Below are 17,211 nucleotides of genomic sequence, written 5' to 3' on the forward strand. Positions count from 1 at the left end.
TAGTTGTGACTAGAGGAGAAGCTGGACCGTGTTGGTCCAAACCCAGCTTGATTTTAGGTCGGGTTTGGCTTGATACTGATCTTGTCCAATGCCTACGGAAGAGCTCCGACAATTAGGCTTGGCAATTTATATATATTGTTTTGGTAACATTTCTGTATTTGTAGTATTTAAAAAAACTTATAGGCATGTTTGATTCGAGGGAAAAAAATTTTCTCACTAAAATATTTTTTCTAAAAAACATGAACTTTGCACATTTGGTTGATTATAGAAAAGTGGCACATTTTAGAATGACTTATGTTTGTTGAGTATTTATCTATTATGCCTTTAATAAAGAAAGAGTTCTTATCCCATTCTTATGCATTTTGGAAAAAAAAAAATCAATTTCCAACCAATAGGGAAGTAGACTTTCCCATATCCTACATAACTTTTTCTTTTCTAAAAAATATAAAAAATTTACTTTTATAAAAAAATTACTTTTCTATTTCTCTCTTTTGAAAACTCCAACAAAAAATAGTATTTTTCTATTTTTTTTTATTGACGATACTATCCTTCTCCCCGCAGTAAGGTGATAGGTGCAAAAGCATCTTGGAGAAGAAAAACTAGCCAATAAAGGGGAGGTCGAATATGGAGGTACGGTGGTTTGAACATCTTAGACCTCATATTTAAATTATAACTTAGTCACCTTTACCTATCTATTACCTATCTATCAATTTATCTATTTAAATTAAACTTGCCTCCTCTTTTAGAAGGAAGAAATTATATCAAGTCCCCTATTTGAAATTTTGAATTGCATTGTTCAAATTAGTATTTATAAGGAAAGAGAGCTCAGTGTGAAGAAAGTACAAGGTTTCTATTGTAGTGTTATTTTATTATAATGGATTCTTGTTGAAACCGTTATTGAATGCTATATAGTTATAACAGCCATTATTTCTCCAACTTATATGATTTAGAATTATTTAGTACTTAAATAGTATTTGTTACAATGGCTATAACAATGATATTGTAATAGAAAATAACAGGCCATATGAAGAGCTACAAAGATCCTAAATAGAAAGCAACATGAGAAAGTAAGATCCAATAGGGAAGTTAAGCATCAATATTATAATGTTTATATGTGAGATTTATAGTGTAACAACTCAGAAACTAACCAAAAGATATTATTTGGATTCCTTGATCTTGTATAAATACTCAAAATCTCCTCGGTTAATAACCAATGTGGGACTAAACAAATACCCACACTGATCCTCACATATAGTGCACCGGTGCTCTTATAAGTTATTTATTTTTTATATAAAATTTACCATCTACAGTTGAATTGGATGAACCTATTGTCTTTATATTAGATATTTAGTAAACAACACAATTTGTACCAGTGTCAATCTATTTGGATTCGACCAAATCCACAATTCAACCAAACTCAGCCTCATTGCATTCAGTCCCAAAATCAGCCATTTCATTTGAATGGTTGAGGATTCATGATAGGAATGAAACTGAATTTCTTATGAAAAATATGATCAACGAACCATGGGTCAGAGGGGAGGGCTACCCTAGAAGGGACTGTCCCATCTCTCAGACTGTAATTTAGATGAATTCTTTCCAAAATTGGAGCCCCATAATTAATTATGTTAGGTTTAAGGTTTTGATCCGAGTTTTAGTTTGACAGCATTGATTATAAGTGCATGTTTTGTACCCTTATTAATTTTGTGTTCTTTTTTCTCTACAAATTAGTAAAATACCACATTGCCATGGATGCTAAAGAAGGCATTTGCACAAAATTATTATTATTCCTTGCTTCTGTTATCAGTTTTTTGAAAACCTTTTTTTTTCTAAGCAAAACAGCAGCAAACCACCCCATATTTGATTGATAAATAAAATGAGACAAAAGTTGCAGGCAGGAGGCGAAGGAAAGAAAAGAAAAAATTAAAGAGAAAACACCTAAAAAAGCCACAAATGACAGGAAAAAACTCTACCCAAACATAAGACCCAGTCTAAAAAAATATCTTGCAAAATAAAAGGGCTCATTCTCACTTCAGGCCTTCCATGATGCATCCGAGGGTAGCCCATCACCTTTCATGCTATGAAAACCAAATTCAAATTTCAAAACCTTACTCAAATTCACAATTTAAAACATTGTTTTAAATTTGTATTTTTAAGTGATGCATTCGATGCTATACCCTCCATGGCTAAGCCAATATTGGCATTGAGTTCATCTAACATTAGAAAACCTATAAGATATTGTAAACATGTAAAGATAAAGTAATAAAGCAAGCAAATACTCTCGGTCACTATAGTATGTAACCGATAAAAAATATCAGTTCATCTAACATTGACACCAACAAATTTATCTAGTTACACAAATAAGGGGAAGATGAAAATGTTTGCTTCCTTCAGAACAAGCCCCTTAATAACCAGGTTCCTCCACCAATTTCCCATTCCTATCCCAAGGCAAGTTCCTTGCAATACTCCTCTTATTTACATGAATAAAAAGACTGAATTGCCACAAGCACAAGTTGATTTCTGTCGTACTCGGAAGGCGAATATACATCAGTCTGTTCAATCGAGTCATAGGCTCAAAAGCTTCAAATTCAGTGTTTAAATCTTGAGATAATTTTGAAGGAAACTTCCTTGTCACTATTTGTGTTAACACCTGGGCTTATTTACTTCGAATGAGAAATTTGTTGAACTTTAACCACCAAACCAGTCTTCATTCTGACCTCTGAAGCCACCCAAGCTGTAGACAGGTGTATTTATTTAGGGTAAAGGATAAATATGGATAAAGTCAGTAGCTTATAAGAATCCGAGATAATACCTTCCATGCATACATCACAAAGAAAGTTATGGTATCTGCAGACCAGACAATGGAGAAAGACTTCCAGAAAAATGGTATCACAACATTGAGTAGAGGGATGAGAAGAAAGAGGTAGTTCAGAGCTTCTTTCTCATTCTTAGAGCAGTCGCGCGCTCTAAGGGAAGGTATAGCTGCATAAAGATTTAAATCAATTAGCAAAAAGTTACATGATTATTGGAGGGAATGTACATTCTCTATCACAGCTTAACTGACGTAATATTAATATATTGGGATGGTTTAATGCCTACAGTGTATATAACCAAAGATCCATGATGGTGGGACATCTAAATCAATGACCTGCACTTTTCATCATAATGTAAAATGTCCAGACTGCCTATGAACAAAATTCAAACATTTTGACGACTAGATGAACAAAATGGATGGTTTTTGAACACCACAAAAATTTGCATTGGTTCTCTGTGTATATTTTGGTCTACATTTGATGAACAGTGTAGGTTCTCAACTTCGATGGTTCACCGTGACTTAGGCATAGGGTATGCCATGGGGGCAGTCAAGCCATAACCATCATCTTTAGTTAAGTGCTATCATTATCTTCAAATTAATCTGTTGAATCAATGTTGTTTGCTTAAACCTTGCAAGTACAGCAAGAAGACAAAAAGAAAATGTAGAATTTGAAAAAGACGAGGATGCTCTAAAATGATGCACTAGAAGTCCAGCATGAGTAACTTGACTTCTATTATTAAACTTTTCAAAAATAAGATCAAGGTTTTAGATCTTGGCGGGACAAGGGGCATCCCAGCCCTATTGTTCCCTTCTTATGATATAATGGGACTGAGATAGGGGTGGGACTCCATAACACATCTACACAGGGAAAGAAAGAGAAAAAGGAAAGAAAGAAAGGAAGCCAGAAGAAAAGAAAGTAAGAAGGAAGAAGGGAAGGAAAGAAGAAGAAAAAGGAAGGGAGAAGAAAAAAAAGTAAGAAGGAAGAAGGGAAGGAAAGAGGAAGACAAAGGAAAGGAAGGAAGAAGAAATTGAAAGAAAAGAAGGAAGAAATAAAAGAAGAGAAAAAACAAAGAGAAAAAAAGGAAAGTAGGGTAGAGAGAAGAAGGGCACCTATTGGGACACTCGACCAAGACACCTACCGGGATGGGACAGGACAACGGTGCATCCCATTCTGTAGAGAAACTGGGACTCTTGTCCCACAAGATTTAAAACCTTGGGTAGGACATCTTGTGTACGAATGTCTAACATATAAATTTTGGTATAAAAGTGTATAACCTATAGAAAAACTTTAGGACTAATAAATTGTAGGTAAGACTCAAGCCTTTTAGGGTTCAGCCTACCTGTCTTAAAAAAACCTAGAGATAGTACAGTTTAATAAAGTAAGTGCCGAATCTGATGAGCATTTGTCCACAAAACCTGATGAACATGACTGTTAAATGAATTTTCTACATAACCTGATGACCATGTACTATTGGTTGAGTTCTTCAACAAATGTGCTTAAGCCATTAATAGCATGAAACAAGTCGTAATACAATCCATGGAGTACTGGCTAAACAACTCTTGCAGCTTAAGTCAATCTTTTATAAAAACCATCTGTAAATGTGTTGACACCTGCTTCTTCAATTCACTTCACCTACTAGAGACATTAATGATTATAAAAACCATCAGTACATCTGTCTATTTGGAAGCACATAAGAAATAAATCCATTAATGAAAGACGATCTGCCTTTCTTCTCTGTGATATTGACCTCTACAAGTTTGATCACAGCATAGAAACAATTTTTTTGCACATTATCCATAAAGATTTTCACAAATCAGGAGAAAATCGTGAAACTTTAAAAGGTGAAGAGTTGACTTAGAATACAAATCAAAAAGTCAAACAGTAAAGGAATAAAAATATTCTAGAATCAAAGGTGGCATCATCCGCTGATCCCATAATATATCATTACAATTATTGGAGTGAGATTTTAATACCTAAAGATAAGGGACTAAATAGACAAGCAAATTCAATAATTTACATCCTAAACTACTGCTTAGTGATTGGAAAGACTCCTATCATGCAGAATCAGTGAGTTTTCCATGCCTACATTTGCTTATACTACTATGCTTTTATTTAAGTCTTCCTTGGATAAGAAACTCCTAACTGATCCGCCCAAAGGAGATCAAGTCCATCAATAGGATCAGAGTCCTGCCATGAGAAAACAAGTTGCTTAGAGATAGCATAACCTGCTAACCAATCAGCATCCTTATCCACTTCTCTGTAAATATAGGTAGCTCTATAGTATTGAAGCCAGGGAGTAAGCTGCCAAAATACTACTCCACTTTATTGAGCCGCAAAAAAAAAAAAAGAGTCTACTGTTCATAAAGCTTTCGTGTCTAAGACTTGGAACAGACACACATTGTTGACAGAAATGGGTGGGTGCCACTTATCTTTGGTCTTGTGAAGCCATGCACCTTGGTGCCTCATCAGTACATGCATGAGCGGCTAGGTTCAATTCAGCCAACCCACCATGATCTGACCTCTCTCTCTCTCTCTCTCTCTCTCTCTGTGTGCCAGCCCACCATGATCTGACCTCTCTCTCTCTCTCTCTCTCTCTGTGTGCCAGCCCACCATGATCTGACCTCTCTCTCTCTCTCTCTCTCTCTCTCTCTCTCTCTCTCGACACACACACACACGTAAATATTCCCCACTTCTACATGCAAAACAGACATCCCCTTTCCATGACACGACAACCCAAAAATATACCCACTGAATTAACAGATGCTCCCAGGCATAAAGATTGCATCAATCACTGGAAAGAATCCTTGAAAACCTTCTCTTAGCATCCATTCATTTAGATAGAATGGGTAAGGGTCATCCAGTCAATCTTTCAACTTGCAATAAAGTTCTCTCTCACTTGAGACAAAGCGAGTATAAGTCTTAAGGGAAAGAAATAATGAATCGGTACAGTGAGTCAGTCCACTATTTGAGTTCTTACTACTTGGTTTTTCCTCTAAGTTTAGTTAAATTGAATTAATCCCTCGTCCTTCCCTTAGGAGTACAACACAAGAAAGCAGTGAAGTTGTTCCTTCATATAGGGAGTAGGCTACATTATCCATATGCACCATGGTAGTGCAAGTGCTGCTCTAACGGAAAGAGCATCCTTGGGATGCCTCAAACCAAGGTCCACCGTACCGGGTCCGGTAGGCGTACCGGGTCCGGTAGGCGTACCGGTTGCCTACCGGACCGGTACGGGCCGGTTCGTACCGTGCTCCGGGCGGTACGAACCGGGAAGCTCTTCCCCGCCGGAACCGGGAAGCTCTTCCCCGCCGGAACCGGGGAAGAAGAAGAGAACCAGAGAGAGCGCGGGGAAGAGAGGGAGAGAGCCCACCTTCGGCCGCCATCGGAGAACCGCGGAGGGGCGTCGGAGGCCGGTGGGGGGCGGCGGAGCCCGCGGGGGCGCTGCGGCGGCCGCGGCCCTCTCCCCCGTCCCCCGCCCGGCTCCGCCGCCCCCCACCGGCCTCCGACGCCCCTCCGCGGCTCTCCGATGGCGGCGGAAGGTGGGCTCCCTCCCTCTCTTCCCCGTGCTCCCTCTTTTTCTCCTCGCCTTCTTCGTCTCCGGCAAGGAACCGGCCTGTACCGGTTTCCACGGCTCCGCCGTACCGGTAGCTGGCCGGACCGGTTTGTACCGGCCCGTACCGGCCGGTACGGGCCGGTTCGGCATACGCTGCCTCAAACCATGTGAAACTTTTAACCTTGATTATTCTATTTGTGGTGAACATTAATCTTTAATCAGATAGTTTAAGAAAATTATGACAATTCAGATCTCCAACAAAGTAAACGTGCAAAAAAAAAAATCTAGTAATTTGTAGGACAAGTGGGTTAGGTTTCACATTTAATAAGGCCATAATTAATGAATATTTTTATACTGTGCATATCACTAGCAGTGAAGTTGTTCTTTTATATAGGGAGTAGGCTACATTATCCATTTGCACCATGGTAGCACAAGTGCTCTAAAGGGAAAAGCATCCTTAGGGTGCCTCGAACCATGTGAAACTTTTAACCTTGATTATTCTATTTGTGGTGTACATTACTCTTTAATCAAATAGTTTTAGAAAATTATGACAATTCAGATCTCCGAAAAAGTAAACATGCAAAAAAAAAACTAGTAATTTTTAGGACAAGTGAGTTAGGTTTCACATTTAATGAGGCCACATTTGACAATGAATATTTTTATACTGTGCATATCACTAGCAGTGAAGTTGTTCTTTTATATAGGGAGTAGGCTACATTATCCATTTGCACCATGGTAGCGCAAGTGCTGCTCTAAAGGGAAGAGCATCCTTAGGGTGCCTCAAACCATGTGAAACTTTTAACCTTGATTATTCTAGTTGTGGTGTACATTAATCTTTAATCAAATAGTTTAAGAAAATTATGACAATTCAAATCTCCAAAAAAGTAAACATGCAAAAAAAAATCTAGTAATTTTTAGGACGAGTGGGTTAGGGTTCACATTTTTTTATACTGTGCATATCACTACGGAAGCTAAATTCACTTACTTGGCATTTCCCTGAATACCCAACTCCAGTAAAAAGACTTTTAATTGGATATGGAGCGCAAGATTCTGTTCAATGTGTACCATTACAAGATGCCTCAAAAAGTTCTTCATTTGTTTAACAAATTTAGATAAGATGGATTTTGCATGTCTTTTTGTAAAGATGTTCTTAGTGTACCTTAATAACAAGATGCTCCTAAAATTCATAAAATATGTTAGTATCAGATACAAGCAAATCTTAGTCAATGAATAAATTGATAGTTATGGATGATGGAGGGGGTTCAAATCCTTCATCTGATTGGAATATTAACTCAGATTGCAAGCTGCAATAGTAAAGTAGCAAACTAGAACAAGTTGCAAGGCTAAGAGAAGCTGTCCAGTGTACTACTACAGAGATTTTGACGATAGAGCATGAAACATGACTCCAAGATATAGAGAAAACATCGTAACTTTAATAGCTTAGTACCCACCAACAGAAAACTTCCATATGACCTTAAGGTTGAGAGACTTGAACCTAAAATACTTCTAGGGAGTTCCTCCAAATGTTGACATTGTTATTGATTTTTTTAAACAAAACATATAAAGAAGCATATTGAATTTAGAGGAAGCATAAAGCTTCTTTTTGAGTAGTTTCCAAAGTGGAGAGGCATCAAAAGATTTACATGGATGAGAGTCATGCACAAAGATATATTTGATTACTTTTTTTTCTTTCGTCACTGATAAAGAACTTTTTTGCAGAAACATATGCATAAAGAGGAGAAAGGCCAAAAAGGAAAAGATTATCAAAGACCAAGAAAGCAAAAGCAGAAAATATAATGGTCGGTCGTTTTGACAGTGTTTCAAGAATTCCATTACCGTATGGGGATAGGATGAAAACGGATACAAGAAAAGATTTGAAAAGAAACAGGCCAGAGATTTCAAGAATGGAGCATAACTTACTGAACATCCAAACGGACCACATCCCCATTAGTCTCCATATATCTGGTTCATTTGATGGGAATATCAGATTAAATGAAAGGGCTCCACCAAATAACATTGAGGCATAGCCTTGAACCTCGAAAAGAGTATATAAAGCAGTTCCAGGTACAGCTGGATTCTTGGTGGCGGTGGAAGCTCTTGGTGCAAAAGTCGCAGCAGTCTTCTGAGCAACCTGTTAATGAAATAAAGCTTAGGAAGCTGCATATGCACGCAATCAAATGTCTATGCACCCATCAGTTATGGGAAACAATAGTCTAGAAAATCACTAAGAGTGAAAACAGAATGTGGATTGAGAAACACGATGAAGTTGATGAAATCCAACAAAATTTCAAAAGACGCCATGTAATCTGTTGAGCTAGGGATTATAGTCATCCTTCATTTTCCCCCCTTTTTTTGTTTTTAAAAATTCAGGTGAAAGTGCTGCAGTGGATATTTAAAAGGACATGAAGCCAATACAATCACCTATAAAACTTACATCCAATGACCATGAGCCTGCATTAGAGATGCATCTATACCCACACTTTACACATAATGCATGCATAAACTCATTAAAATTATTAAAAAGTAAAAGGCACTTTATATTTAGTATCCACTTCATGATAGGCTATGTTAGTAATTCTTAGCATGTGCTTTCTACTCGAGGAGGATCATATCTCAATATGCCACATGAAAGATAGAATAACCAGATAGTGAAATCCATTGTTTGGGAAGAAGAACAGAAAGGAGGTAGCATAGTAGCCTAAAACTGGATAAAGGAGCCTCTAAATAGTAGAAGCGGTCAAGAGACCCATTGATCTTGCAACATCACAATGGAAAACAATGCTTACAGATGTCGAAGACATGGTCAAACATTTTTGACAAGGCAATAATGTCGACTTATAGGGAAGCAGGTGGCCTATAGAAGTTAATTCACAATAGTAAAGACCAACATGGAGTCTCGATATAAGTTGATTATGACAGCCGAATACATGTCTAAAGCCAAGGATGATACAAACCTATTAATCAACGCTAAAGACTACAGAGGCAGAAAAGGTTTACATAAGAAAATAAAGTTAGAACCCAAAACCAAAAGGCAGATGGTCACACAAAAGAACGGCACAAAGGCAAGCCAAAGGCACATTAAAGAAGATCGATCTGAAGAAAAGAAGGCATAAAAGGCCAAAGATGTGATGGATGGAATTTATTGAAAATAAGATAATATTCGTGGAGAGTAGAAGGCAAAAACTCAATGGTGTCTAATTGTCTATAACAGAACATGGCAAGATCAGGAAGGGCACATATGATGATTGCATAAGCTGACTGAATAAGAACTAAGAAGCCTAGAAGAAAGCCCCAGGAATCCTAAGCAATAGTTGGCAACTAACAGTAAAAGTGATGCCACATCTGGCCAGCAAGGTATGAACAATTACTGATAGCAAACCAGGTAGGTAGATGGTGCAGTATGGAATAAATGGCGAGGACTAAAGCTTTTGGGTACATAGGTTTTGAGAAACAAAGATTGCTCCATTGTAACCTAGAGTCACGGGTTCAAAACATGGACACGGCCTCTTCATATGCCCAGGTAACACTGCATAAATCTAACCCTCTCCAAACCCAACAATTGCGGGAGCTCCATACACTAGGCCACCCTTTTTCTGCCCTAAGAAACATAGGTGAGCACAACTTACCAAGATTAAATAAGGTCAACTATCCAAATTTGGGCAAGGCATTACAGGCCAGTCTATATGCTAATGATGACTTAGGCATCAAGATAACTTGTGTGAAACAAAAGGGAAAAAAAAGCAAAAATGCAATTAAAAAAAGACAATTAGTGTTTAAAGTGGCTTTACAAGATGTCCTTTTTAACAGTTAAAAGCAAATGATAGTGAACTTGGAATCTAATTTAGTTTAAATAGGTAGATGAAAGTAGAAAAAGCAGAAGGGAGGACAGCCAAAAGAGTTTTAACAAAGAAACTGAAAACATGTTGAAAGTAAATGGAGGTTAAAATGTGCCATTCTCCTGGATGTGGAGAAAATTCAGAAAAATCTACCCATCATATGGATCTCAAGAGTCGTCAACACTGCTTATCAAAATTCACAACTCCAAAACATTTAAGCCAGAAACTTATGAATACAGGACTAACAATAAAGCAGAAGATATGCAAAGACAAACCAGACCTTATATAGTTAACTCTTACCAACTCTTTGCAGTTAATTGGAAATCAGTTTCTGATAAAAGTCTGATCACTCCAGATACCACAAAGAATTATCTCATTAGACAAGATTTCCAGTGCAGACTGAGAACTAAATCCATCTATTGCGACAAATGTTCGATGAATCTTGTCAATGTACTTAACGTAATGCTTCTCACATGGAACAATAATCACAAAGCAGGGATCTCAGTGATGCGTAGCGTGTCAAAGTTTTCGTGATGGTCTTGGAGCCAGGTTCCTAGGTTATAATATGAGAAAATAGTAAAAACTGAATGAATGAACTAACTGGGCATGAACCTATACATGGACTTGTGAAAATAATACCCAACTAGCATGAATACATTGAGTGTACATGTGTACACTGACTCTATGGATGCAATCCAAGTTTAGGCTTACACCATGAATAAAGAATACATGACTGCAAAGCTTAATAGCCATGTTTCTCTATTAATATATATACAACATAATAACACAATGCACCATTTAGAAAAAGAATAACAATTATTTGCAAACTTGTCATATATGTCGGAAAGAAAGAGCAATATTGGTCTCTGACCATGTATGATTAGATGATGACTATTGTAGGGGGCCAGGGGCTTACCACATGGACATATTAACAGAACATTTATTTCTAATGACTGGAATAGTAAGGGGATGTTGATGAACCTCACTCTACAGTTCTTCAGCTGCCCATTTACAATGAAATGTGATTTGATTGATAAAAGACTCATAACTAGTCATTTTCTTGCTTTTTTTCACCTTTATAACTGGTAATAAAGGAAAAAAAAAACTGCAACCTAATAGTATGCATCAGAAGATATATAACTGAAGAATCAATTTTCCTAGTTCTCCTATACATACATAAAAATAAGAGCCCAGAATTTTTTATATCAATTAATTGTTTAGCCACTTTTGAGTTAAAAAAATCTCTCTTCTCACAGATACTCAAGAAAGAGAAAAGATATAAGCTAAATCTAGAAAGGTCACAATTTAAATAGATCAGTCAACAGAGTAGAAATGAAAAGTCTAGCAGACATTTCTAGGAACTGCTGATTATATTTGCTAGACTTTTCTAATTAATATATATGAAATACTTTTAGGTATTAAGAGAAGTACGCTATCAAGATGGAGTTAGTTGTTTAATGTTACTGACTCCTTAAGTGGTGTATCTACGAAGAATTTAAGAAAGGCCCTACTATAAATAACAGGTAATCATAAGTTTTTGTATATGAAAGGAATGCTATTGGCTCTGACAAGACATGAAATTTAAAGTGATTGAGTAAGTGATCCCTTTGGGTTACACAAACCTTTTCTTCGCCCATTTCAAGCTAAGTATACTGGCCATTTACAATCTTACCAACTTGTCTTAGGATGGCAATCTAGAGCAAGATATTAATGGGCTCTTGAAATGAGAACCGTAATTTTCAAGAAGAAGAAGAATATAAAAGTAAATTGGTCATGTATTTGCCAACAAATCAGATATGCAGTTTAGATGCATTTGCTGGAAAAACTATATGTAAATGGGAGCATTGTCAGTGATGATTCTTAATCAAATATTTGGAGAAACTTGATGAGTCTATATTGCATATCCGAAATCAATTTCTAAGAATCTTGAGGGATGCCATATTTCACCAATCAATAGTTTAAGTTTTTGATACATCATGAGAAAGAGGGAAAGCAGTGCCAATTATGATGCTCCCATTCAGAGTATTGTGCTCGGGAGACTATCATGGTCGACAATCAACATAGTATGGAAGTACTACACATAAAAGTGCAAATTCAACCAACTCAATTGGGGAGATTTCTTTAGTTGGACCTCATGGAGTGGAGAAGTTGGAATACAATCAGGAGGTGATGATTTCATTTATCTGGATAATTCATTCTCTCCATTTGCATTTTCAAAAACAATGTGCTCTGTAACTCAAAAAAGTTTCTGAAACATCTAAAAATCATGACATGAGAGGTTCATTTTAAAGAGTTGGTAGGGAAACATCCATGCAAACTGATAAAAATTCTGCCTATTCCAAGGATTTGATATCAGTTGATATAAATGATTTTTAAGAAGTGAATAAAACTAAATATGACATGTATTACTTGTCTACTATCCATCTTGTGCATGAAAAGGATGTATTCATCAAAATGCATGAGGTTTAATGTTGGCAGAGCAATGACTTGCCATGTGTGGACCACAGTTGAAGGAACATTTAGCATTGGGCCTGTAGAAGTTAATAGCTCAAAGGATGAAACAAACAGTAAGAAGGAGCATGGTCTATTTGCACCGCTGATAGGCAATCTGATATTAAGGATGAACAATCAACAATATATGACTTTTGATGTTCTTTAGTAGCATCTTTCAAGCTTTAGGGTATTATATATACTATGTCAATATAGAGGTGGGTTTTTCATTGGAGAGTTTCATAGTGCAAGTAGCTCTAGCTAGTTATCTCATTCGGTTCCAAGAAATTACTTGACGTAATATATTTCATTACTATGAAGAGAAATCTTTATGATTTTAATGCCACACGATCTTTATAATGACCAAGAAGTTGAATCTTTGAAGTGACTAATTTCTACTTTTGTTTTGGATGTAGTCATTGCAGTTAAGACTAGGGCCATGGCAAGATAGTAAGAGCAAACATTTTACACCATGTGACATAAGACTAGTCATTACAAGCCCGATATCGTGACTTATATGATTTTGCATTTACTTTTCATATAAATTATGAGTACCATCTCTAGAATTGTTAAATAGGCAATACATGGGCCAAAAACAAGTTAAGTTAGGAAGGTATAGAATTTCAAGTCTCGTGAAGTTAAATTTTAATTAAAAGTTTCTTTTTAGACAAATATTTCTAGGAAATCTTAGCCTCATCTTTAGTTGAAATGCGTTAGGAGATTGTAGAAGGCTTCTCATGATGCTTTTTGAAGAAGGAAAAAGATAAAACATGGAGGGTGATATAATGTATAACAATTCATGTGGTGCTACTTAAAACCCAACCTGACGAAGTTGGCAATCTGGGAAAGATTGGTTGGCTCGGCTGGAGCTGGGAGATGAAATACGAGATCCAACCTGCGAAAAAGAAGCAATCAGAGGTCACCAGATTTGGCTCCTATCGGGCCCTCTGATGCCTATGTCAGACAGGAGATTGGAAACAGCAATAGAGAAAAGAGAGCATGGTGTAGAATAACCTATGTCTTCTACATATTCGGGATCTTAAGCCCTTTTTATAGATGAAGAGTCCCTATCCTATCGAAGTTGGACTCTTTAGAATCCAAATCTAAGTAGGTGACTACCTCTTGGCTTTTCTTATCTGAACTAGCCGAGGAATAAGAGTTTCACTGAAATTGGCCTCCTGCTAGGCCACATGTCGTCCCATAATATGCAAGTCAAATTTAGGCCACATCACATACCCCTCACTTACAAGTCTGAGCCATTTTTTTCAAGCTTGGATGGAGAAAGTAATCAAATTGGCCAACTGTAAGCAGGTTTGGGCTTATCTTGCTCCGTCCATCTCTTAAAGTCACGGATCAAGAGTATGATCAAATGTGCGAACCTCAGCTAGTCCGGGCCATTGAACCCTTTTTATTTTGAGAGCCGCCATTTGTGCTAATAGCTACTAAGGTCGAGTTTACGATCTATACAAGATCAGCTCTACGACCGGTACGAGGTCAACTCGTCGACCTGTGCGAGATCAGCTCGTCAGCCAACAGGACCTAAGCAGACCGAAGAGCTGACCTCACATAGGTCGAAGAGCTGACCTCGTATAGGTCAGCCCTAACAGCTCTCAACATAAAAAGCCAACCCAGCATCTCTCAAAACAAAAAATGTTAAATAGCCCAAATCAGTCGAGTTTGCATACTTGATCACACTCCCAACCTGTGACTTTAAAAGATGTGAGAGGCAAGATAAGCCTCAACCCGCTTACAGTTGGCTAATGTGACTACTTTCTTTGCTCAAGTTTGAAAAAATGGCTAGAATTTGGAAATAGAGGGCATATGCTGTGGCCAAAATTTGACCTACTTATCATGGACCGACAAGTAGCCTAGCAAATGATAATTTCAGTGGAATTTTTATTCTCCAGATGATCCAGATAAGAAAAACTAAGAGATAGTCTCCTACTCAAACTCGGACTCTGAAGAATCCAACTCTGATGGAACAGAAACTCTTCATCTATAAAAAGAGCTCAAGATCCCAAGTATGCAGACGATATGGATTATTCTACACCTATTATTTCTAATATCTTGTCTGACTTAGGCCTCGTCGGAGCCAGGCCAAATCCGGCAAGCTTTTCTCTTCTTTTTTGTGTGCAGATCGTCTCTCCATGGCAGATTGGCGCTTCGTCTTCCACCACAGCAGATCGATCAGCACCCACTTCATCTCCAGATCACCAAACCAGGTTTTGGCTGCAAGAGTTTGAATATCTAATTATTTAGCAGCGGATACCCCAGTATTCTCTTAGCCTTTTATTTCTTCATTGCTTTCTTATCCTGCTCCTCTCCGTCTATCCATTAATCACCTCCAGAAAACTTTCCTCAGAATGTTCAAACATTACCGAAGTTGTTCGCATCTCTGTCCTTTTGGAACACATTAAATCAATATATCCCGGAAAACAAACGTCAAGCACATTGAAATTAAGCAGGTTTACAAAACATTTCGAAAACAGAGAGGAATTATGAAACGATTAGGAGGGAACCTCACCTTCTTAATCTTTTTATCAATGTCGGGAGCAGCGGAAGGAAGAGGAGGCGGCTTGCTCTTACTGCTGTTGCTGCTGCTTCCTGCCTCTTGTTGTTCACTGCTTTCTTGGACGGTGGGAGTGTCCAAACCATCAGAGCGCGCCTCGGCCCTCACCCTTGTTCTGCGACCAAAACCGGCGTCGTAGCTGCTGGTTTTCAAGGTGGGGAAAATGATGGAAAATTTTGAAATTCTAGGGCTGCAGGGAGCTGCCGAGTATAACGAGTACATTTTTTTTCTCTCCCTTATCTTGAGAGGGGGAGAGGAGGAGCAAGATGAGAAATGGAAGGCCTTTAACATCCTCATACCCTTTTATGCTATTCTCACTCTCTTGTTATCCAACTGAAGGTTTTGGACGGCTCCCTGCTTGTGTAGCGCCGTGGACGGTGTTCATGAGTTGGGAGTCCCTGCCCCCGAATTTTTTTGAGGTAAACTTTAGTGGCTATATTTAGGAGGGCAACGCAAGAAGTGGCGCTGTCACCGTGCCTAGATTTGTCCTTTTCTTTTTAATAAGTATTCTCCTTTTTTTTCTTTTTTTTTTTATCATCTCAAAGTTAATTTTGATGGCGATATATCAGCAATGACGTGCATGAATGTGCAGAATTTGTGATTAGAGACTACCATGGCATGCTGCTAGTGGCGGAGAGTTGGAGCATCTCTGGCCTGACTGCCATTGAGGCGGAGCTTCGGGCAGCCTCGGAGGGCATCTTCTATGCGAGGAGAGCGCTTAGAGCAGAGCGGGTACACCTTGAGGAGAATTCCTCCATAATGATTGATTGGATACGGAGAGTGGACCGTTACGGAGATGACCACCCATTGATTGGTGAGACTCGCAAATTGTTCAGAGTCCTTCCAGGCAGCACACGTTTTTCGAGAGGCAAACAGAGCTGCATATTGGGTTGCCTCCTTCGTGGCTCGAGACTCCAGTGAGCTAATCTGGACGAGGGTTGCTGATATCCCTTCTTCCTTGTATCTTCTTACTTTTGACTTGTCTAGTTATACTCATGTAAAAACTATATGAAATGTTGTTTTTACCAAAAAAAAAAAGTGGCGCTGGCTCTGTGATCAAGAGCCCTGATATGAAGCTGGTTGCTGCCGATAACATTCTGATTTTGATACCTCGGTCCTAGAGAATTGAGAGCTACATGAGGGGACTAGTTATGCTTGACGCAAGTTGGGTGCCAAAACTATCATGGTGGAAGAAGACTCTGCCACAATGATTCAATGGATTCAGAGCCAAGCCAAGAAGGTGGTGCCCATCCATTATTTCAGAATATCGGGAGAAGACATCCCTTTTGTTGTCAAGCATATAAATCGAGAAACCAATGGAGCTACAGATTGAATGGCCTCTTTTGTCGTTCACTATTCTAACGAGGTGCTATGGACTAATAGTTCCCTTACCCTTGGGGCCTTCCAAGATATATTGTCTTTTGATTTTTTTAGATATATTCATACTAGATATGTGTGAATCTCCTATTCAAGCAAAAGAAAATAATAATAAAAAAAGGTTTGGATTCCTTTCAGCTCCAAGCGGGTGTGATCCAATTCAATTGTGACCAAGGGCCCACCTTGGGCTATGATTTTTAGCAAGTTGAACCTAGGCCTTCAAACGGGTCAAAAGTAGGGACTATGTGGGAGTTTCTGGATGGGATCTAGCCCGTCATGAAACCTAAACCCATTCTGAACGTGACCTAGTAAGGGATATTGACTAGGGCAAAAAAAAAAAAAAAAGATCGTAGCAATTCTTGCATTAACTTAATTTTAAAGTCGTCTTCAAGACTTTGATTAAAACCACGTATAGTTCACGAATAATCATCAAATTATCCCTCCATTGTCCTACAAGGGATGTAGGATCAAAGCCCATCTCAATTAAGCTTGGAGGGCTCGAGGCTCTTTGGAGTGTGACCTCATCTGCACCAAAATCCTCTCCACTTTTCTTTAAAGCTCAAAAAAAAAAAA

The 17,211-nt window shown here is 38.2% G+C and overlaps 1 protein-coding gene and 1 long non-coding RNA gene across 3 annotated transcripts; both read right to left on the reverse strand.

The window, feature by feature from the left end:
- Window positions 1–2,246: 2,246 nt before the first annotated feature.
- LOC103696011 (protein RESISTANCE TO PHYTOPHTHORA 1, chloroplastic) lies at window positions 2,247–15,573 on the reverse strand. Of its 2 annotated transcripts, XM_039132727.1 has the most exons (5): window positions 15,217–15,573; window positions 13,516–13,587; window positions 8,287–8,497; window positions 2,810–2,979; window positions 2,247–2,731 (listed from the first exon to the last, which is right to left on the reverse strand). In XM_039132727.1, the coding sequence occupies exons 1-5, from the start codon at window positions 15,556–15,558 to the stop codon at window positions 2,705–2,707; spliced, it is 822 nt and encodes a 273-aa protein (XP_038988655.1). In that variant the 5' UTR covers window positions 15,559–15,573; the 3' UTR covers window positions 2,247–2,704. The 2 variants fall into 2 exon arrangements, with proteins under 2 accessions (XP_038988655.1, XP_038988656.1); XM_039132728.1 differs by lacking the exon at window positions 13,516–13,587.
- Window positions 4,604–6,064, reverse strand: LOC120112834. The gene is made up of 2 exons (XR_005514456.1): window positions 5,435–6,064; window positions 4,604–5,358 (listed from the first exon to the last, which is right to left on the reverse strand). It is a non-coding gene; the product is annotated as an uncharacterized LOC120112834 (long non-coding RNA).
- Window positions 15,574–17,211: the final 1,638 nt, after the last annotated feature.

Source organism: Phoenix dactylifera, chromosome 13 (assembly GCF_009389715.1).
Source record: "Phoenix dactylifera cultivar Barhee BC4 chromosome 13, palm_55x_up_171113_PBpolish2nd_filt_p, whole genome shotgun sequence".
In the NCBI taxonomy this organism is placed as follows: Eukaryota; Viridiplantae; Streptophyta; class Magnoliopsida; order Arecales; family Arecaceae; genus Phoenix; species Phoenix dactylifera.

Bases quoted from the DNA above. Each gene is read 5' to 3' on its own strand.
- LOC103696011 (XM_039132727.1), bottom strand. From the start codon at position 15,558: ATGAGGATGTTAAAGGCCTTCCATTTCTCATCTTGCTCCTCCTCTCCC. The intron at 2,980-8,286 runs GTAAGTTATGCT...ATCTTTATGCAG, and splicing joins GTGGTCCGTTTGGATGTTCA to CTATACCTTCCCTTAGAGCG. The intron at 2,732-2,809 runs GTATTATCTCGG...ACCTGTCTACAG, and splicing joins TTGTGATGTATGCATGGAAG to CTTGGGTGGCTTCAGAGGTC.